Source organism: Ceratotherium simum, chromosome 23 (genome assembly GCF_057802395.1).
Source record: "Ceratotherium simum simum isolate JZ-2026a chromosome 23, ASM5780239v1, whole genome shotgun sequence".
Classification (NCBI taxonomy): Eukaryota; Metazoa; Chordata; class Mammalia; order Perissodactyla; family Rhinocerotidae; genus Ceratotherium; species Ceratotherium simum.
Window position 1 is genome coordinate 21,031,421 of NC_141922.1, and position 23,154 is coordinate 21,054,574.

Here is a 23,154-nt window from a genome sequence, read left to right on the forward strand (position 1 = left end):
AATGACACAGAGGAATTTGGCCTCTGTACCATCCATGTAGAACTTTAGGGTCATCTGTAGTGATGTCATAGACGGGTTAGTGATGGCTATCTGTAAAGCTTACATGTCTGCACCAAGATAAAGGTTTAGAGGTGTCTTCCTTAGTCATTACACTTATGGGAAAAGCAAATTCCCCATTGGAGGAGAAATAGAAAACATCTGTAACTATAATGCACTTACTTTGGATGAGCTGTTCACACACCTGACGTGCCACTGCTCTCACCATGGCTTGAGACTGCAGGTCACCCTGGATGAGAAAAAAGCATACTCCTGACTTTCACCACAAGCCCAGCCACATGGCAATACTTCCATGATGAAAATCCGACTTGACCCATTGTTCCCACCTGGGTTCTTCGGCTCCTAGCAACAGGTAGGATTGACCACCGCGGTGCACACAGAGGAGCAAGCAATTTGACACTCATGGTGCGAGGTTCCTGAGAACCTTTATTAAATTAAAAAGCTGAAGTAAGCATTTATGGTCCCAGATTCTAAAAAATTTAACAGTTTTTAAACAAACCCTTATATATTTGATGCTTCATTTATAGCTCTTTAAAGCTTATAAAATGCAGCACTTTCTCAAGCAGTGGCTTATTTAATACTAATAACAACTCAGAGAAAGGATGCTAAACTCATTTTATAGATGAACAGAGTTAAACACATTGCCCAAGGTTTCACCAAGGTAACTGGATGAGCCCAAGGTCACTGCTGTTTCTGCCATAGCGACAGCACAATTATATTAGCAGCTGCACAATTTCTCAAAGGAGAGAGAAGGCCCCTAGAATAAACTGATTTAAGTTTCATGGCCAGTTCTTTGATTCTAGGCCTTCCATTGTCTTCCAGGGTGCCGATATTGGAAAAACATGAGCCCTATTCTACTACCTGGCATTTGTATATAGCCTTTACTATTCTGAAGCCTTTTCACATCCATTATATAATTTTTTCATTAAATCCACTTTGTGAGTTAGATGAATTTGATTCTCTCCATTTTATCCTTAAAGAAATGGGCCTAAGGTCATCTAGCTGGATGGAAACAGATCTGCATCTAGTAACTCTCCTGACTTCTAGCCCACAGGGTGTTTTCCACTTGAAAATGTGCTCACAGTTAGATGAGCTGAGGAGAGGGAGGAGAGAAGGAATTGTATAAGAGCAATGAATAATCGTGATAGTAAATGGTCATCCTTTATCAGGCTTATGCAGTGAAAGGTGTGCAACCAGCTGCGGCTGGGAAACAGAGCCAGAGCATACTTACTCGTTCTCCTCGCTCTCCCTTTGCTCCAGGGACACCCTGTAAAATTTTTAAACAGTCAAGTTACTTGTAACATTGCACTCAGCCAAGCATAGTGATAATGCATCTTTTCTTATTTTATTAGGATGTTTTTCTTAGCTCTAGTAATTCTGTAGCAAAAATAGCTATACAACGGTAAGAAACAAACAGCAAGCTATAAACCCACTAAGCAGAAATAGCTCTGTTAAACACTTTACTCATCCAGCCTTGTACGGCATAGACACAGTATGTTTAATACATAACGGGGATCATGCAGCAATACTGCTTTGTAACCTACTTTCATTGAAGGTCATTCCCATCTTTCCATACTAAACACCCCTCTATGAATTGTACTCTACTGATGCTTCATGATTTATTTCACAAATCTCTGCTGAATAGCTAAATTGTTTCAAGTTTTTAAAGAATATCTCCCAAAGGAAGGAAAAGATCTTCCAACCTAAGAGTTCAAGTAAGAGATGAGATTTGTGAAATCCCACAGCCACATTCTGCTTTCCGTCCAGCATAATGGCACACGCTTCTTTCTCTCTGCTTCTCCCTGATAACGGGAGCTCATATTAACACGAATGCTCAGCTGAATTATATTTTGTTTTGTGGCTTAGCTACTCGCTGCCTCATAAGAAGCTTTACTATTACTGTAAAAAAATTTACTAAAATAACAATGGCGTTCTCAGTGTTTCTGCAATGAAATTACACTTATAATACAAAACATGTGTCTTCAGAAGGATTTCATCTTTATGTTTCAACTCTGAGGCAGTGTAATAAGTTCATTGAACAACATTTTTACAGTCTCTACCAAAAGGATGATGAACGACATTTATAGACGGAATTCGCCACGTTGTCAGACTATTCCCAGTTGTTACTATAGTCTCAATAGGTTCCAAACCACACTCAGTATGTTCTCCAAAATCTCTATTCAGTTAACCTTCACCCAAACTCAAAATTCTGGGTTCATCCTGTGGTGTGCAGGTAAACTGGTTTTCTGGAAAAATAAAATGCCTTGATTTGCTATTGGGGGTGTAAATACTTCTAGCATAGCTGATTTCAAGCCACAAATGCACTGTCACTGAAGAAGGAGTTGGGAAGGGAAGAGAAGCACATAATTGACTCCCCAGAGCAGGTACAAGCCAACTTGAGTCCACTGCTGGTTCTATCTTTTCTCCTCCTTTCCCTTGCCTCTTGCATGTCTATTCCACACACACACACACACACACACACACACACACACACATTTTTTTTGCTTTGCAATTCCTCTTATATCCATCCCTTCTATTCCATCACTCACATGCTACCCTTACCTTCTCACCCCAGGGCATTTGCAACTTCCTTCTAACTGACTTCCCTAACTAAACATCTCCCTTCCAGTTCATCTTCCACACAACCACTAGTCTCACCTTCCCCAGATACTACCAGTACACAACTTAGAATGCTCAGTGACTATTGATTGATGGCAGCTCTTCCTCTATTCAAAATCACTCAGCAATTCTTAGACATCCATGTAACAAAGTCAAAGTCCTCAAATTTAAAGTCTTCTTCAATTTAGCCCCAACCTTCCTATCTCCTACTCCTCAAAATTGCAATTTCTCATTCCCTTAGGCCTGGTCTACTCAATGTATGAAAATATTTGAGATGTGAGAAAAGTATTAACCCTAAATCTTATAAATTAGTATCAACAGTAGGGATATTCTACTGCAGTACTTAGTTCGAGTATCAGTTATTTGACACTAAATTTTTATTGTCATATATATTTAACTACAGGTCAATGCATGGATTTCTCTTCTCTCTGTGTACATGGTAAGGTCTCTGATACTGGGGACTGTATGTTATTTTATATTTCCAAAACCACCTAGCCAGTGTCTTGCATAAAAGAGTTGCTCAAACGTTGAACTAAGTCCAATATTAAACTGAAATATTTATTATAAATCTATGGCTGTTGTCTACTCCCTCTGACCTTGAGTTTCCTTTTGTTTTGTTACTAAAAGAAAAGAAAATATTAACTGGCTTCAACAAAAAGTATAAATCCACCCTTTAGTGTGCCATAAGATGATTTTCTAAAATTGCAAATGAGATCAATAATCAACTACGCCCAAGAGAACTTTACTAAAAAATACACACATACTCATACACACAATGGTAGAATCTTAGTGTTGGGCATATGGGTATTCACTCTAAAATTCTTTTAATTTTGCGTGTGTTTGAAAATATTCATACTAATATTTTGGGAAAAGTATATTTAGGACGTGGGATCTGCAAACCACTTAAATGCTCTGAGTTTCTTTGTAACATAAGGCCATTAAGTTAAAAGGTCTCTGGGATCCCTTATGATGCTAGCATCTCATGATGTAGTCATTATTTGGAACAAGGTAGCATAAGGGACAGAAATTAAAGAAAAACACAAAAGCTGGGCTTGCCAAACAAAAACCTCAACTTCTACAAAGAAAGCAGATCTTCACTGTTTGTGACCTCTCTGGGCATGTGAGTTCCATAAGGCAGTCTGTGTCTAGCTTGTGGACTGCTGTATCCCCAGTTCCATGCTTGAGACATGGCAGGTGCTCAAAAAATACGTGTTAACTGAATGAATGAATGGTTGAATTTCACTTCAAGTCTGATGACAAGCCAATTTGCACTTCATTTTAACTGCCTTGCTTGAAAAATAGAAGAAAAATATTTAAGACATACTCAGGCAGTGGGCCTCTAGAACATTAGAAAAAGTTGATTCTGTTAAAAAGTATCCAACTTCCATTATAAAACTTTTTCCAAAAGTAAGATTTACAAAGCACCTCTTCCCTCCAATTCTTTTTGGAAATAAATGTTCTGGCCATGCCCTCTTCCCTCATTTCTTAGGCTCCACAAATGGCCATGTCACAACAACACAGTAATGTCCACCGGTAGGTCTAACTGCAGAAAAGAGCCACTTATGTTGCCACTAAATAAATCCCTAATAGCCGGCCCTGTGGCTTGGTGGTTAAGTGCGCGCGCTGCGATGCTGGCGGCCCGGGTTCGGATCCCGGGTGCGCATCGAGGCACCACTTCTCCGTTCATCCTGAGGCCGAGTCCCACATGCAGCAACTAGAAGGATGTGCAGCTACGACACACAACTATCCACTGGGGCTTTGGGGGGAAAAAATAAAATAAATAAAATCTTTAAAAAAAAAATAAATAAATAAATAAATCCCTAATAGAACCCATTTTTCAAGCATTAGATGCAAAACAAAAACAAAAATCAGCAAACAAAAATAAGTAAATATTATACATTTTTAATATATTAAGAAACTGTTTATAAATACTAGCAGTTTAATACTTCAGCTGCTTTTACCATGTCCCAAGCTCTGTTCTTGGTGTATTAACTCACTTAACCCTTAAAACAGCCTTATAAGATTAGTTCATTTAATCTTTTTAAGATGCTTATAAGACAAACTCATTTATTTTTTATAACAACCCTATGAGATAATATTTCCATTTTACATATAAGGAAAGTGATGTATTGAGAGGTTAAGTAACTTGCCCAAGGTCACACAATAAGCAAGTGGAAAAGCCCAGACCAGAAGCCAATCAGCCGGGCTCCAGAATCCATATACTCCCCAGTACACTCTACTGCTACCATAAAAGAGAACACTGCTCAACAAATTCGCTAGCCAATATCTTCCATACCAGGGAAGATAATATTTTTCCTAATTAAATAATAATACAAAAGCAAACATATGTCCCCCAAACCTAACTCTAGTAATTCAGAATTAAGTTTCAACTTGAGTCATTTCTTAAAATCAATTTTATCTTGAATACTTGTACTTTTCAGCCAATATACTATTTGACATTTCCATCGCTAGCCGTCATTTATTAAATTGGCTTATTTGAAATTCTTGAAACTTAGAAAAAGAAATTACAGTGCAAACCTGAGTGATAAGGTAAATGACAACAACAGCGGGTGGCACCTTCTGGTATATAAGGACGGATGTGTTTAATCAGGACTGAAATTCCTCAAACTCAGCCTCAGGATGCTTGTGATTAAGTAGTGACAGGACACAGCTAGGCAGCCTCAGTAAAAGATCCAGTTAGTGAAATATCTGTACGGCAAGAAGTTATTTTTTATTCCAACTTCTCTGACATCTTTCCTTTGATTTTTGCAAAGTTAAGCAAAACAAAATAAAAATTCCTGAGCAAGTAAAGGGCCATAACTCCGCCAATGTATGCTTTGAGGAAAAACACAGATTCTCTGTAGATGTAGGCAGGAAAAAGCGGCACATATTCCTTTAATTTCAGGAACATTTGAAATGTAAAGAAAACACAGTAGCTACATTCATAGGTTCACAGACTTTTAAGGCTGAAACGAAGAGGAATAATCTCATGGTCCAAGACCCACATATGAAAGACGTCTGTTAACCCAAATCAAAACATCCTAGCTCCACTCTAAAAGACCTAGCTCAGTCATGGTCTGACCCCCAATCTATAAGAGTAATCTTCTAATACTCCCCTGAACATCAGACTAACTAGAACACAAACATACCTTCATTCTTTCTTTCAACAAATACTTATGAAGTACCCTTATGATACTGAGCTGGGATCTAGGAATAAAAAGATGAGTAAGATAAAATTTCTGCCCGTAAGGAACGATCATTTTAGTGGAGAGATGGATATCAACAGTTCAAATGAAGTATCTCAGCCTGAGGAGGTGAGGATAGCCTCACACAGGAAGTGCACAGTTTTAAAGAGAGAATAAATAGTCAGGAACTCACCAGGTGGAGAAAGGAGGAGAAAGCAGCCCAGACCGATGAAGAGCATCCCCAAAGGCAAAAAAGTGTGAAAGAGTATGGAATATATTGAGGGAGCTTTAAATAATTTTGGGTGTCTCAACTCCAAGCAAAGGGATGATGCGAGATCAAGTTGGAGAGGAAAGTAAGGGCCCATCAGGAAGGGCCACCTATACCTGGCTGAATATTTGAGCCCCATCCTCTGGTGACAGGGATCCAGTGAGGAGATGCAAGCCAGGGAATGACACATCAGAATTATACTAGAAAGATCTTCTGGCAGCTGGGGAATGGAACAGACCAGGGCTAGAGCAGAGGCAAGGGGGCCCATTAGGGCTTCTTGTGATAATCTTGGTGAGAAATGAAGAGGGCTTGAAATAAAATTGTGACAGTGGCAATGAAGCAAGAGAAAGAGTTGAAAAATATTCAAATGTACAAAAGACAGGAGGTGCCCTGTGTTTGCTTCGTGTTTTACTACAATCCCCATCTAAATGATGCTATCTTCCCGTCTTTGTGGGTGGAAATCACACCCATCTTTCAAAATCCCACTGAAATGCTGTCTCCTTCAGGAGAACAGCTCCTCAGCTCCCTCTCTGTCTCTCTGTCTCTGTCTGTCTGTCTCAATGGAACTTTCATAGCAACTTAACTCGTCTTTCCCTTAAGGCATTTCCCACTTTCTGCCTTTTATTATACCTACTTATATAAAAAAATCACTCTCTCTAGATTTTCCATGAATGTGGAAAAATATCTTGGTCATCTTTCATACCCCTCAGAATCCCTCTCCCCTATGTATCTTGTATATATTGTGGCTACTCAGTAAATATTTTTAAATGAATGAATTAGGAAACTGACCTCCTGAGAGGCTAGATAAATTGCTTAAGTTACGTGGCTCACACAGGTAGTTAAGGTCATGTCAGGGCCACATCTAGAACCCAGGTATGCTGACTTCTAATGCAGTGTTCTTTAAATGATGTAGCCCTGGACCTATCTACCTACATTGCTTTCAAGCTAAGCGCATGGCCCCTTCTTCCACGGGCTTCATCTCTCTCTGCTCCCCTGCAGGGAGGCACTGTATTTTAGCGTATGCTTAAGCCTCAGGTAGGAATTATGACCGCAGCAGCGGCAATGTACATTCCCCCCCGGGAAGTCGGCAGCTGAAGGCAGAGTGCATGAAAGCAAGCGTTCCTGGCACAGACTTTAGGAAACATGTTGCTATTTCCAGTGGGGCAGTCTGTCTTTCTTGGTCTCTTTCCCTCCTGCCTTCCTAGACAGACATCCATGGGAAATCAATCAAGGCTTCAACACCGTGACAGCAAGACTGCTTTACTAGTCACGCCAGTCTGGCAGCCAGCAGACATCTGGCTGCTCACCTCCCAAAGCAGGGGGAAAAGTCTGGGCTGGACAGTTCAGAGAACAGCTGGCTTCTGACAGGATACCCAAAGCCTACTCCGGCATCCCCATCCAGTGCCTGTAGACCAAATGGTTTCTATCTCCGATAAAAATGCTACCATCAAGGGTCCATTTCTGTTGATTTATGACAATCAAAGATAACGTTATTAACAAGTGTTTTATTTCTGGGAAAAGGTTTATTGGTATTTCTGTATGTCCCATATTTAGAGTCTATTCCAGAGCTACAAAAGGCCAGGTGGATAAGGTGGGGATCTACTTACCTAATATATTCCATGCCTCGCTCTACCCTCACACACCCCACTTTCCTCTCCCAAGGCCACCAGAGCCTTCTTTTCCATCCCATCCCTCTTGGATCAGGATCAACCCAGTTTGGGTTAAAGGGAACTAGTTCTAGGAGTAAGAGCACAGTCAGAGCGCAAAGAACAAGCAGATCACCTCATGCACAAATACATTCATCTATTGTCTAACCAAATGAAACCATTTTCTTGTTTTTTCTTGTTTCACTTCAGGAAACCTCAAAGCTTTTGATGTTCTAAAATCTCTCATGACTTTCTGAGAAACAGATTAAGTATATTCTGTCTCTGACACATCTTTAACCAGAACCCCTTGTAGCAAAGAAAATGTTTTTAAATCTCTTTTCTGATGAGGAATAGCCTAGAATCAAAGGCAGATAAGTTTGCAGTGAAAGGATGGTGGAGACTGGATTGTGTGTGTGTGTGGCGGGGTGGGGGAATGTGCTTGCATGTGTTCACGTATGTGGGTGTCAATGTACGTTTCCTGGTGTGTGACCATACTTCATAATATTATTCTTTTTTTTTTTTTTTTTTAAAGATTTTATTTATTTATTTTTCCCCCCAAAGCCCCAGTAGATAGTTGTGTGTCACAGCTGCACATCCTTCTAGTTGCTGTATGTGGGACGTGGCCTCAGCATGGCCTGAGAAGCAGCACGTCGGTGCGAGCCCGGGATCCGAACCCGGGTCGCCAGCAGTGGAGCGTGCTCACTTAACCACCAAGCCACGGGGCCGGCCCATAACATTATTCTTGATAAAAAAGAGATGTGTGAAGATACAGCAATCGAATTTTCTTCTGTGACCCATCACTGGCAGAATTTGAAAAGAAGAGATCTAAAAGTGTTTTGAACAATAATAATGCAGTTGGAATAAGTATACAGCTTTGTAAAGTGACTTCTAAGGAAAGTGTTTATTTGGGTGTGCAAATTAGGATGTGTTTGCTAAAATCTGGAGGACTTTTTTTATGTTCACCCTTTGCATGTATTTTTGTACCTGCATTTGTATCATGCGAATCATAGCCTAGAAAAGGACTCTGAGGATGAAATAACTTTATTGAAATGAGTTTCAAGAATAAAGAGTAACAGGGCTATCTGGGTAGCTAGAAGGAAAGAGGTGTCTTTCCAAACGAGAATCAATGTTTCTGTTATGTCTTGCTCACTTGATAGGCAGAAAAAGGGTCCTCAAAGTGTTCATACCCTAATCCCTGGAAACCATGTATATGTTACCGTATGCGGTAAAAGGGACTTTGCAAATGTGACTTTCTTAAGGATCTTGAGGTTATCTAGGGAGATTCTCTAGGATTATCTGGGTGGCCCAATGTAATCACATAGGTCCTTAAAAGCAAAGAACCTTTCTTGGCTATGTTCAGAGGGAGATGCGACTATGGAAGAACGGTCAAAGGGATGCAACATTGCTGGCTTTGAACATGGAAGTGGGCCATGAGCCAAGGAATGTGGGCAGCCTTTAGAAGCTAGAAAGGGCAAGGAAATAGATTCTCCCCTACAACGTCCAGAGAGGACATGCCAACACCTTGATTTTAACCCAGTGAGACCAGTGTCAGACTTCTGACCTACAGAACTGTAAGGTAACAATTTTCTGTCATGTTGAGCAACTGAGATAGTAGTAATTTGTTATAGCAGAAATGGAAATCTAACTCATTAGCCTATTCTCTCACCCTTCAGATTTCACTGTTCTACACATTCTTAGCATGGTTGCAGTAGTATATACATTTACACATCTCAGTTGCTTCAGTTTATAGATATAGATGTAGTACATCACAGGTAAATCAAAATACCGACTAATACCCACACCTAGAAGGAACAACTTGCAAGTCACAGAAGATGCCAGATGTGGCTTCAGAGGCCAAATAATGCAGCTACCTCATTTCACAGAAGAGGAAACAGGCTCAGATGTGCTCATTCGTTTCTCCCCCATCCTACTCCCTCCCATTGATCACATTTAAACACCTACCTAAGAAATTAGAAGTACAAAAATGGAAGTAATGAGTTCCATTCATTGTGCTTTCATTTATACCACTATCCACTTATGTGTGAGTGTGTGTTTTAATGGGAAATTCTGTCTTTCTTGTAGAACTTAGAAAAGAAAAATCTATTCCTAGTCTCACTTGAATTTCTTAAGCCTTGTATTTTTTACCCAGGAGACAGTCCTAATTAACACATAGCTATTATTACCAATCCCTATAAAGCTGTCGCTGAGTTTACTTAGCCAAATACAGAATAACAAAAAACGGAAATATATATGAGTGGAAGCATAGCTGATTATTCCCTGTGAGGACCATTTGTCTTTAGCCATGACACATGCACATACTGATCTTGATCTTTAACCTAGGAGCTTCTCTGTTTTCTTTTATGGATTCCCACAGAGTCCAATACTGAATAAACATTTTGGACCAACAGAAATGCTGGTAAATTTAAATACATAAATAAACTAGAGGGATGGCTGGGCAACCATTTTGATTGGCTACTGCTGTATACTCACAGGTGGTCCCAAGGCGCCTTGGGGTCCCATGCTTCCTGTGATCCCTGGGACTCCAGGGGCTCCAGGAATGCCCTGTTAGGGAGGCAAGAAAATGGAGCAAAGGTGAGTACTCCCACATTCTCATCAGAGAAAGCCAACTCTCAAGAAGGAGTCACAAACACACACAGTGATGGCTTCCCTCCTCCTCAACATCAAGAGTTCAGGATTCATTGCTCATTCCTATTCCCAACTACCAAAAAAGTAGGGAAGACTGTTTTTGAGAAGTCTCCACACTATCAGTCAAGTATAGTTCTTTCAAATTCAAGACTTACTTGTGTCTAATAAAAACTAAATCAATGCAGGTGATCTTATGGCAAAGTGGCTCAGAGATAAAATGATGAAACCGTATGGATATATTATTTTTAAAGAATGTTTTAGGGAAAGCTCTGTACCAAGAGATGGTAGTTGCTGAGGTGAAAGGTCTGGCAAAAGGAAATCTCTCAAAAGAAATGAAATGCTCTAAAGCAGAGTATATTCCAGTAGTTTCTGGAACTACTTACAATTGGCCCTGGTGGTCCTGGAGGGCCAGATGATCCGTCCTTTCCAGGAAAGCCCTAGGGAAAAGAAACAGTGTGTCAACTACGCGGTTGCTTTATATGGCTTTCGGGATAGGTGGACCTAATCCTATTTAATATTCTGGGGTCAAGTCCTGTCGCTTGCTCTGGACTTCCAAGGATTCTCTGCTTTTAAACTCTTCATGGGAATTGTTCTTGGCAAGACTTTTGTGTCTGTTGGCTCTATTAAATTGTCCAGTGCAAGAATTTTAGGTGTGAGAAATGCCACTTACAAACTTAAATAGGAACTTGTTTCCAGAAAGTGTTTTTATTAAACTAAGCATAACAAATGAGATCAATTCTTGGTAATTAATGACCAGACAAAAAGAGGAATTAGTGTCTTTCATGACCTAAGAGAGTTTTGGGCAGGGAATCCCTATCACAGGGATCTATATTACAAATTAGGAATACTACAATATCTGAATCTCTGCAACTCTTCAGGAGCAGCCTGCAGAAGAATATGGGGGGATTTGCTGCTGTAATGATATGATTTTGACTGCTGGGCAGGTTTGTCAAATGTGTGTCATCCTGGGCTTACAAATGGGTACATGTTTGCTTCCCACCCCATGCTGGAAGTGTTTAAGACAGAAAGCAAATGATGTTATTTATAAAAATATCTTCCTAAATTATTGAATGTGTGTACGTGTGTGTTATTTTTATGTGACTGTTAAAAAATATAACAGCTGGAATGACTTACTCTTAAATGGTTATAGTTCTTAATTGCGAGTGTTGGTCTTACCAATACTGTTAAAAACATGAAAGAGGATCTTCAATCTAAATTTTATCATAGGCCCATAAAATTTTGTTCAAAACATTACCTTCTAGTATGTGGAGATATGGACTTTTCATCTTGGGATTTGTCTCCTATTGGGATAATCCATTCCCATCTCAAACTAACCCACATCAGCCTCTCCCAGCTTCCTTGCTGCCTCTCCTAACTCCCTTTCTGAAATTCCTGCCACTTTTCCAGTGAGCTGTCATTTCCACTTATCTTGCTTATGAAAATCCATCATTTTTGGGCTCCCCATTCACAGTCACATTATCTCTCCCTACCTCATGGTGTAAAATAAAACAGAGAGTAAAGATGAAGCTAGATGAAAGGAATGTTGTGTGTGTTAGGAGAGAGGATACAAGAGATGGCATGAAAAGGGGGTAGGATAAGTACGTAGGAAAAGCATTGGTCGGTAAGGCCCTTTCATCATGCTCTTAAGCTCGAGTACTAGCAAATCTTAAGACCAGATAAGGCCAAAGGACCTAGAGCTCACCAATAACCGTGGTTTTCCTTTTCTGCCTGGGCACATTGCGAGGCTACATTTCTCAGTCTCCTGTTCCAGCAATTATGTTGGAACCACAGGGCTGAGTTCTGGCCAATAGAAATGGGCCAGTTCCAATTATGGCTCATAAAAATTTCCCATGGATAATCCTCCTCTTTCTTTTCCCCTTCTGTAGCAACTTTAGAGGCCATGTGTTGAGGATGAAAGTGTCTCCAGACAGAAAGACCCTGAGTTCCTAAACCACTATATGGAACAGAGGCTGGACGTTCCCATTCCTCTACCTATCATTATTGACAACATTGGATTGTGAACAAGCAATAGACTTTTTAAAAAAAATTTTATTGTATTTGAATTCTTTTATTGCATTAAACCAGAGATTTTAGGGTTGTTTGTTATAGCAGTTATCCTATAATACTATGCAAGCTAGTTTTTTTTTCACTACTGCTTCTGTTCTTTCACTACAGTTATACAGTTAAAAATATTATTAAGTCCAAAAGTTGCAGCGATGCGCCCTGATACACATTAAGTTACTCTCTCTCTCTCTCTCTCACACACACACACACACACACACACACACACACACACACATTCTTCCTTGGACCTGCTAACTAAACTGAAAGAAATTATTTTACATGGAGTTTGAATATAGCATGTTCAGGAAGAAGGGCATAAAAAATAAGGATATATGAGAGATGAACAGGACCTTAGAACTCATCCAGTCCAACTCTCTCATATTATAAGAGAGAAAACTTAGACCAAGAGAGGTTAGGAAATCTTATTTAAAAAAAAAGGAATTTTTCTTAATCTATTCTTATTTCCCAGATGAAGATCTCAGAAGAAAAAAATGGACTCTGGGCACATATTCCATAATTTAAGAAGATATTTTAAAAGGACATGTTTTGCTTCCTGCCTTAAAACTCTTCCAGCACTGGCCAGGAAGCAAACCCGCACCCTTGTGTAAGCCCACACATGACACACAGCCAACACAACTGCCCAGCAATCAAAACTGTAGCATTGCTATGGGAAGTCTTCTCGGACTCTTTTCCGAGGTTGTGTCCAGAGGAAAAAAAGTCTCAAAAACAAGTGGGGACAATTTTATTCACAGAAGGAGGCAAGCCATGGCATATTTTCTTAAAAGAAAACTGCATTATTCCAAAGAAGATTTGCAGGAAATAACACATTTACCACCCTTTCACAATCATGTGGAAGGACTTTAAAAGCAATGATCTGTCAGTGCTCTCCTCCATGGCGGCACTATGAGGATACTCTTGTGAACAGTTTTGAATTGACTTGATTTATAGACACTACGTGTATGTTGTCTGGAAGGGAAGACAACGAAATGTTGTTCTTACATATGAGCTTAATTTGGCGGAGGGGTTAGTGCTTTAGTGTGATCAACTCAAAAGAGGAGACTAGATAAGATGTTCACTCTATGTTCTCCTACCTAAAAAGCATCTTCAGAAGCTGAGGTTTGTTTTTTTGGGAAGGCAGAAATTGTTTTCTTCATTGTTACATTCCTAACACCATCCTAGCACATTGTAGGCACAAACTAGGTACTAATAAAATGTTTAATTTGAATACAACTGAGGCCCTTAGAAGAGGTGCTCTGATTATCATGTTGGATAAATAAATATTAATTGCAGGTATAATTAGTCTGGAAACGTACAAGGCAAGGGGGCAAGGCCACTGTCATCCCTCCTTGCTCTTGAACCCTCCACTAGCATGGAGGAAAGGCATCAGGGGTCATCTACCCTCAGAAGCTGAAATTTCATTTCAGTGAATATCTTGAGGATGGTTTCCTAGAAGCAGACCTGGATTCTTGTGCATTTGATTTACAGACAGAGTATTCTTGGGAGGAACCTGTAAGGTAGTGAAGGAGGCAGGAGAGGGCAGAGGAAGAGGTTAAGTGGAGAACTGGATTTAGCTGAAGTTTGACCTCAGCCTGATCCCATGAAGAACTCTGGAGTGTGAATTACATCTCACAGTCGACCCATGGTAAGGTTTTATACACCCATATCAGTTGGTCATTGACTGGGGCCAAGGTGGCATTTCCAAGGGCAATTCTCTGTAGAAGACACAATTGTGAGTTGTTAGCAGTCAACACCCACAGCAGCTGGGGAATGGACTACACCTGCCAGGTGAAGAGGATCTGATCAGGGCACCAACAGGGTCCACTCTGGTGCATTTTACTCTGGCACTTTCTTTCATGGACTGTCATGAACTACTGAGCATTTTTAGATATAACAGTTCAAGAATAAAGGAATTCTTAAGGCTACTGTGACTTACCTGTTTACATCATCCCAAATTAAAATTTATTTGTTACACGTTGTTATAACTAAAAGTATGTTAGACTTAATACCATTTTAGAAACACAATCAAAATCATTTTCTTTCCAAAATTTCTTCCTAACCCTAGAAAATAAAAGGTGTTCACATTTTTCATCACACAGTTTTATTTTTTTAACTTTTGAATCGCACTAATAAATTTACCTTTGAAAGATTTTTATCATAAGCCTCGCATTTGTCACACTATTAAAAAATATTTGCAGAGCTAGGTGCTCAGTATTCTGCTAGGTCTTGGGTAAACGATGATGAACAAGACAATATCTCTCTGAGAAGTTTACAGTTTTGAGAAAAGTCAACAATGGAAAGAAAACGACAATGTGCTACGATGGTGGACTAGAAAGTTCCATGGTATCATGTAGGAACAGCACCTAATCCAGGTATGGGGATACAAGGAAGGTCTCACAGGAGAGGTGGTATTTAAGTCAAGGGACTCAGGATGGCGGGTCCACCACATCAGCTGCTGGCTAAGTACCACAGCAGCACCCACGTTACAGCCCACCCTCGCAAAGCCAGTCAATTCTTAGGCAGAGTTCAGGTCTCTTTTCTCACTTCTTCATCCAGGGTGAGCAGAAATGGCAGAGCTTTTCATAGAAACGCAGTAAACTCAGTGAAAAGAAAAGCTTTGTAAAATGTCTGCATTTTACTGGGCAAAATAATTGGCAAATTCTAGCTTAGTGACTCAGTTTAACTTTAATCAAAGCTCACTGAATGGTCTTGAACATTTAACAGCTAAACATGCGTTTGCATTTCCCCAAACATTTCCATATCTCTAAGTTTTCCATTTGATATCAGGGAGCCAGTCTGAGAAGATGTTTGTTTATAGATTAAGCACCCTCATAAAAAGCAGAAACCCTTAATTAAGTGATGAAGAATGAATATTAGGGCATACAAGACTAAACAATAAGCGTAAAGTGGGAATTCAGTTAAGCCAACAAATATGTTTTTTAAAGTGCGTGAAATCAGCCATCCACAAACAGGGATGTTTTATAACATGAGTAGCTCTAGGAAATCTTCTTTTTTGAGATTCTCACCTCAAAATATTCATATGTACCCACAGCCCACATTAAGAATAATTTTTGCTATAAACACTTGAAAGGATTTTTGTAATTTGTTTTTGAAAATATCTGGCTATCAGCAACTTATTAAGTTATGGTTGGCTATGATTTATCAGCAAAAGGAAATCTAACCTAATATTTGCTCTACAAATCACTAATATCCGAATGACTACTAAATTTAACTATGGCTGAAATTGGCAAAGTGTACCATTATAAAACTAAACATTTATTAATTTCCATTTTCCAGTTTTCTTTTCCATACTCTAGAGCAAATATATATGCCTTTTTCCAGTCATAAGTATTTTTTCACAGGCTCTTAAAGTTTCTCGTTTCTAGGTACTATGCCTATGGTGTTTAAAGGATGAAACTGATGTGCCCAGAAATAGTGTTGTAACTGAAATTAAAGGCAGAAGTTGGAATAGTTATGTTTATGTAGCTATTAGAAATAGCACTCCGAACTAGTGACTCAATTATGATATTCACCATCCTTGCCTTTGAAGGCATGGATTGAAGGCATGTAGGCACCATGAAGCCTACAATGGTGGGCCATGGATACTAACATTAAGATTCTGGAACACCAATTGTTACGGTCCTTCGACTGACTCTACCCTCTTGGGCATTCTGGGATCTGTAAGCAGCTGGCATCTGATGAGTTTGCTGAAACGGACCAAACTCTAGCAGTGAGGGCTAGAGAAATACTTGAAGAAACTCCTGATGCACTATTTCAACCCTGTGGCATGGCTCTGAACTGCTGTGAGCAGCAGCCGACAGACCGGTGTGGCAGTCGGCCATGAGAAATAAGGCTACTATTTGCAGCAAAGGATTAACACCAACCACCAGATGAAGGGGCCAAGCAGCAGAAAGCCACAGACTCTGTAAACACTGGCCCAGGCTAGAGATCCAAGCTCAATCCTTATCTGTGATACCACGTTGAGTCACGCTGGGGAATTTTCAGTCACATACACACACACACACACAAAATGCATTCATATTTATACGTGTTGTATACACACAATACACTATTTTAAATATGTACATATAGGGGCTGGCCCGGTAGTGTAATGGTTAAGTTCGCGTGCTGTGCTTCAATGCCCGGGTCCGCAGGTTTGGATCCCGGGTGTGGACCTACGCACCGCTCATCAAGCCATGCTGTGGCGGCATCCCATATAAAGTAGAGGAAGATGGGCACAGATGTTAGCTCAGGGCTAATCTTCCTCAGCAAAAAGAGGAAGATTGGCAACAGATGTTAGCTTAGGGGCTGATCTTCCTCAACAACAACAACAACAAAAAAGTACATATATATGTATATAGATTACACACATAATTTAAATGTATATGTATAAATATAAACGTGTGTATTTTTAGCGATGCTGTAGGAATGACTTCAGGGATTTAAAACAAAAAAACAGCAGCAGCATTCTAAGACGTTACTTTGACATCCAGTTGGCCTGACACAATATACTATCCAGTTATTCCAAAACCTAGCTGATTATTGGAATCATTAAGCTTTTGCAAACCATACATTCCTAAGTCATGCCCAAGACTTTTTGTATCTGAATCTATGAGGTTGAAGGCCAGGAATCTGTATATTGAAAAAACAAGGTAAAACACAACAAAACAACCTGATCATTTAAGCTGTGGAACTGCTGGTTTACAAATATAAAAATGTCTGGCCTGACCCTGAAGGACAGCATTAGACTCAGAGCACAAAGCAGATGTTATTATTTGTACCCTGTGCTCCAACAGAAGTATGTTTAAGGCCAGTAATAACACGAAACCAATTCCCTAAGTAACTGTTCTCTCCTGAGATGTGCCAAGGTGTGCCACCCTCCAAGGATAGGTGGAAAATAATCAAAGAGACATATTCTTATGTGTGAAATACATCAATTTCTACTTCACCAAGAAAGTTACCCAAAGTGGGTTCCTAGTGCCCCAAAATGCTGGGCAAGATAACTTCAGTGGTGGAGTCCTGGCTTATTAAATATCTTTAGTGGAAGACTTGCTCACATTAACAAATATCTTGGTCACCTTTATTAACATAATTTTGTGGAAAGAAAGAGTGCTGTGTTGGAGGCAGAGAGATGGATTATAATCCTGGCTCCAACACTTACTAGCTGTGTGGCATTGTTCGATACTTCCACTCTCTGAGCTTCAGATTCCTCATCTATAGAATGAGGTAACAGTACCCAGCATTCATGATTATTCTGAGGATTAGAGAACATAACATTTGCAAAGCACTCACACTTAGTCAGTAATTAATGATAGTGGTTGCTGCTATTTTTATTCAAATAATCTGCCAAGTCCTGATTGCATACACTATCATCATGGTGGCTGTAAGAATGTTTTCCTGGGGATTTATAAAAACCCATCTAGACCCATGAAAAAGAAAATCAAATCATTCTCTCCACTAGCTCTGTAATGGTATTTTACATTTCCTCTTCTGAAGGAGGAAGATACTCAAGGGGGTAATTATCATGAATCTTAGTATTTAACAAAATACTCATTAGATGAATCTCTCATCACAGTTTGACATTTAGGACAGGACAGGAGTAAATCCAGATAGTTGACTCAAGTTCAATTTCTCGAGTACATTTTAAGTTCAACTCACTTTAATGATATGGGACATTCATCACGAATACGGCCGTTGTATACATCAAACCCACATGAAAAAGCAGCATATTCCAAATGTCCTTTCAATGTGGAATCCCAGAAAATTAAACAACAACAACTAACCACTTACTTTTTCTTTAGACTTTTTTATGTTCTTTAAAATCTTCTAAGACGCCTTAATACGTCAAGAACAGGCATTATAAAATATTATACTGTCCTAACTCATTAGGTTTACATTGAAAACAGTGAATACTAACATCAGCTGTAATTGAATTTTTATATAGAAATTCTTTATATGAATTAATTCCCACAATAACTCTGTGGAGTCAAATATTATTTTTTCCACTTCACAGATGAGGAAAGTGAGGCTTGGAAATATTAAGTAACTGGCTCAAAGTCATATGGTTAGGGTTCAAACTCAGGTCTGGCTAACAGTCCAAATCTGATATTCACCACTGTGCCATCCTGCTTCTCATAATCTCACAAGTTCAGCAGAATTCACAGGCAGAAGGGTTTCTTTGTTTTTTACAGTATTTCATCTTTTATAGATGGGAAAGGAAGTCTGTGGTTATGGCATGGAGATGCGAGGGAGCAGTAACTTGGGGAAGAGGACGCCTTCCAAATTAAGCTTACTTGGAATTTAAAATACCCTCTGTTCAATGGAGGAATTACTATCTTCCAGGTGCCATAAAATATATATCTTCTTGTCATTTTTATTTCTTGTCTCTCTGGCTTTTTATATAACCATATTAAGAACTGGAGAATAAAAATGATTTTTAAAGTTTCCATTTGGAGTACTTGACAGAAAGCTGGTGGTCTTGGATGTAAGTGAGCCTCAGAACTAGAGAAGAGGTTGTTTTTTCTCTTCTTTCTTTCTTCTTCAGTTGTTTCTCTACTTCTTAGGCTTAGCCATGTCTTGCCTGTTCTTCCTAGTTTCTCTAAGGACCACTCGGATGTCTAGGGTGGGGGCTGAGAGATCCACCCTACATCAGAGGAGCTCAAAGACCACGGGATGGACCCTGGGGTCACAGACACCAAGAAAAGAGGAGGAAGGAGGCCAGAGAGAGGTGGCAAGATTTACAGCAGAAAGGAAACATGAGACCAGAATACTGTTGGTTGGAATGGCTCAGAATGAAAACTGGATGCCTGAATGTGTTCAGCTATTAAATCTGAACTTGCACTGTTGCTGTATAAAGTGTGGTCCTGCATTGGGCTCTATTGGCTTACCAGTAAGAGGCTAAGAATTGTTCAATGAAGAAGTCCAACTTTTGCTGGACTTGCTTATGGCATCAGGCCCGGGGTTGGATATGTACTGCCGCTAAGAGTCAAAGATTCCCCTTGGGAAAAGCCAAAATAAGCTAGAAACATTAGAAAACATGTTCCCTGTTTAAAGAGGAGATGTTTAATCTTCTTTTCATTCTTTGCTAAGCATTCCCTCCTTCCAGGCTAAATTAACAAGTAACATTGACACCGCTCCAGAAAAAGAGGAACATTTCCTTAAGATAATTGTCAAGGTGATGGTGCTAGCTTTGGACTGTGAGGTCTTAACTGTCAATAAGAAAAGATGAAGATTAAAAAGAAAGAAGAATGAACAGGGAGGAAAAGCCCACCACTCCTACAGCACTCCTCACTCACTCACCCACTGAGACTCTCCAAAGAGCTAGAAGCACTGAGTGGACATCAAAACACAGATTTATTCCTGCTTCCTCCTTCTTTGCCTAGAGTGGGCTTTACTCACTCAGGAGCAGGAGAAATGAAGACACAGTAACAGTACATGATTTAAGGGTATAGAGTGAAGAAAAGACAAAATAACTCTGCCTTCCTGATTCCCTGGACAGTCAAGCCTAACTGGGCAATTTTCTGGAAGTGGCTTCTCAGGCATTTCAGCAGTAAGTCTCATCACCCAGTGTGTTTGCTCTGTCTCTTCTTTGCCATGGTTGTTATTGTTATTATTATTTTCTGAGTGCAGCTTTGCCTTTTAGCATGGCCTAAGACAGAGTAGGACTAATCATGAAGTAATTGTCCTTAGTACTCTTTCAGCCCCTCTCCCACGGCCTAACCCCAGAGACCTGGATACTCCCGCTGCCCCAGAGAGACCTGGCCCTCAATGAAGGCGCTCCATGGCCTAGATCTGTCCCGACCACCATGAAAGTTGGTCCTGGGCCTCCTACTTTACAGTCTTGCCAAGTAACTATCTAACTGTTTTAGACCTTTAACTTTCCTTAAGCCCCAGATATTTAACTAAACAGATCAGAGCCACCTAAATAACTCTGTTTTCACCTCCCTTTCCTTCCTTTTCTGCTGTCTCTGAGGAAGACCCATTTGTTTCCTGGTCCAAGGGAAGAGTCATGCTCTTGACATCATCCCATCCCTCCAGCTCCTCCAGGTAGATGGTCTACGAATTGCCTCCTTTAGCTATTGGGTCTCTCTTCTTCTGGATCCTTCCCCTCTGGAGGCAGTAATGGACAACTCTTTCTAGGCTGAGCATCTTACATGGCACACAGTATTTGTTCAATTAAGATATGTGCTTAATTAATATCTTATTAAACAAGATATCAAGATATTGAAAAAAATATATGTGGTCCCTCTCTCAAGTAGGGCAGCAATGTTACACAATTCCAGGGGGCACCATTATATTTTATTCTGTGTGAATGGTGCCCACTAGAGTTGTACACTGGAATAGTATTGCCCTTCAATATCTTTTCTAAAACAATTGTCACAGGATTTGCACAATCTTTTTTTAACATGGTCGTATAAAGAACAAGTATCTTCTGAAAACCAGTTTCAAAAAGTAAGTCCACCCTCATCCAAGAATTTTTCAAAATAGAAATTGAACACATTCTGCAAGTTTTACTTCCAAATTGAGGGAGAGAAGAAAGTAAATCCATGTACAGATATCTTATCACTTCATTACAGCTCTAAGACTTTTCATCCCATAAAAGAAAACATGTTTGGAGAAATAGAAAAATATTTATAAAAAAAGTCTGTGTTAGTATATTGGTTTTGAAAGAAAGAATTCCAAAACCAAATGATCCAAACATTAATATGATATGCTTGATTTGGGAGTTCTTTGTCAAGACTGAACTCCATGCATGGGTAAATCAAGTAAATTCATTGAAACAAATCTTTGGAATTGCCATTTTCAGAGCTTCAGGAATCACGAAGGAATCTAGGTATGTAACCACACAGGATCTTAGCCCAAGCCCTTTGCCAAAACATATAAATACTTCTAGACACTCCTACATGTACAAGAAACCTACTTAAATCTACCTTTTAGAGAATGTCTCGTTTAGATACATTCATCTGGACATGCTTCACAGACTAAGTAATTCCATGTGATGGACAGAGACTAAACTGAGATTTTAAGCAAATGAAAGTTTGGTGTAAAAAAAAGAACATGGAAGGAATTTAAGGTCCCACACCTACACTTATATAGAAAAGAAAATTTCCTTATTCTTGAGTGGTATAGCCACCCTGAGCTAAAGGCAAGCCTTGTTTGAGTAGAAAAGTGAGTCTTTCAGCCGATTGTTGGCTAACCTAGAGGGTAAGTTGTACCAAAAATAACTAGTGCATGCCAAACGTGTTGTCCTTTTCTGGACTGGATCTAAGTGGTTGCCACTCCACATAATTCAGTCTTGAGAGAAAACTGTGGAGCTGCCCACATGTCTAAACCAGTGCCAGTTTAAGGAACACCAGCCTCTCTTACCCTTGCTGAAAATTTAATGACTTCCTATTGCCCTCCTGTTAAAGCTCAAAATCCCTAGCCTAAAAAAAATAGATGATTTAGGTAAATTTATGTTTACCTTTCCAGGTTCATTTTTTGACAATCTTTCCACATCTAAGTGTGTGCATACATCTGTGCATATGCATGTGTGCATGCGTACACACACACACACTGTACTCTAATATCCAACCGTAAAGAACTACACGCGACATTGGAAATGCCCCAATGTCTCTTCATCTCCACTCCTTTGTATATGCCACTCACTGCTTGCAGTAGCTTTTCTTTCCTCATTCAACTGGCTAATTTCTCTCTCTCATTTGAGACTTAGCCTCGATGGTGCCTCCTCTGGGAAGCTTTCCCCAACCCCCTAGGTCTAACTTAGTTCTCTGTTCTTTGTACTCCCGTAGGGCTCTGTAAATATCCCCATTATAGCTTGTATTATTGTTTCTTATCTGGTTGTATTTCCTCCCATTTAGATATAAACTCTTTGATGACAGGAACCTCAAGCCTGGCCCAGTGAAGACACGTTGACTAAACAAACTCTAGACGTTAACTCATCCCTCTCCTGATCATCCTTATAATTTCTTTCCTGGGTGTCCACTTGAAAAGGTTGAAAGAATAGATAATTGACATAAATAAATGGAGAATACTACAGATAGTCATACTACTGAAATTTTAATTCAAATGATTCTTGATTGCCTTTAGGTTTATGCCTTAAAAAACTGGAAAATCTGCTAAACCAATGCACGCAATTCAGTGCAAACTGTGTTCAGGTTATGGCAACGTTCAGAAAATTGTACTGCTAATTTGGGAAGGTTTGATGAAAGTTCCCAGATTTTGATGAAACTAATGGACATAGAAGATGTCAGTGAACAGGAATAGACACAGGATAGGTAGAATGTAGGTAGATAGGAGGAAAACCAAAAAAAATAACACCTGGTTTGACTTCCTTGCATGGAAATCTGCCAGAGCAAAGCCAACCTTAGGCAAGTCCTTACCCGTTGGCCTGGTGAACCATCACGTCCTGGTGAACCAACAGCTCCCGGGATACCCTAGATAAAGCAAGGAGAGAAAAGAGTCAGATTCATGGAAATCAATTACTTTCTTACTCAGCTTCCCTGAAATAGATCAAGGCCTCCAAACAAACCTAGTAGCATAAAGCTGAGGCCTTTGTGACTGAGAATTCAGAAGCCAGAAGTTATTCATGGGAAAGAAATGTCCCCTCACCAGGGCTCACCCTGGGGACCATCAGTATGATCCTGAGAGGGGGCTTAAGGTAAGTGAATAC

General features: G+C 39.8%; 1 protein-coding gene across 8 annotated transcripts in view; it reads right to left on the reverse strand.

Moving 5' to 3' along the window:
- Window positions 1-23,154, reverse strand: part of COL14A1 (collagen type XIV alpha 1 chain) — a 227,104-nt gene that overhangs the window by 25,800 nt on the left and 178,150 nt on the right. For all 8 annotated transcript variants that reach the window (XM_087447497.1, XM_087447499.1, XM_087447496.1 and 5 more), the window contains 5 exons: window positions 22,865-22,918; window positions 10,805-10,858; window positions 10,266-10,337; window positions 1,289-1,324; window positions 220-286 (listed from right to left, as the gene is read on the reverse strand). In XM_087447497.1, coding sequence (XP_087303623.1) covers window positions 220-286; window positions 1,289-1,324; window positions 10,266-10,337; window positions 10,805-10,858; window positions 22,865-22,918 — 283 coding nt within the window. The remainder of the gene's footprint in view (window positions 1-219; window positions 287-1,288; window positions 1,325-10,265; window positions 10,338-10,804; window positions 10,859-22,864; window positions 22,919-23,154) is intronic.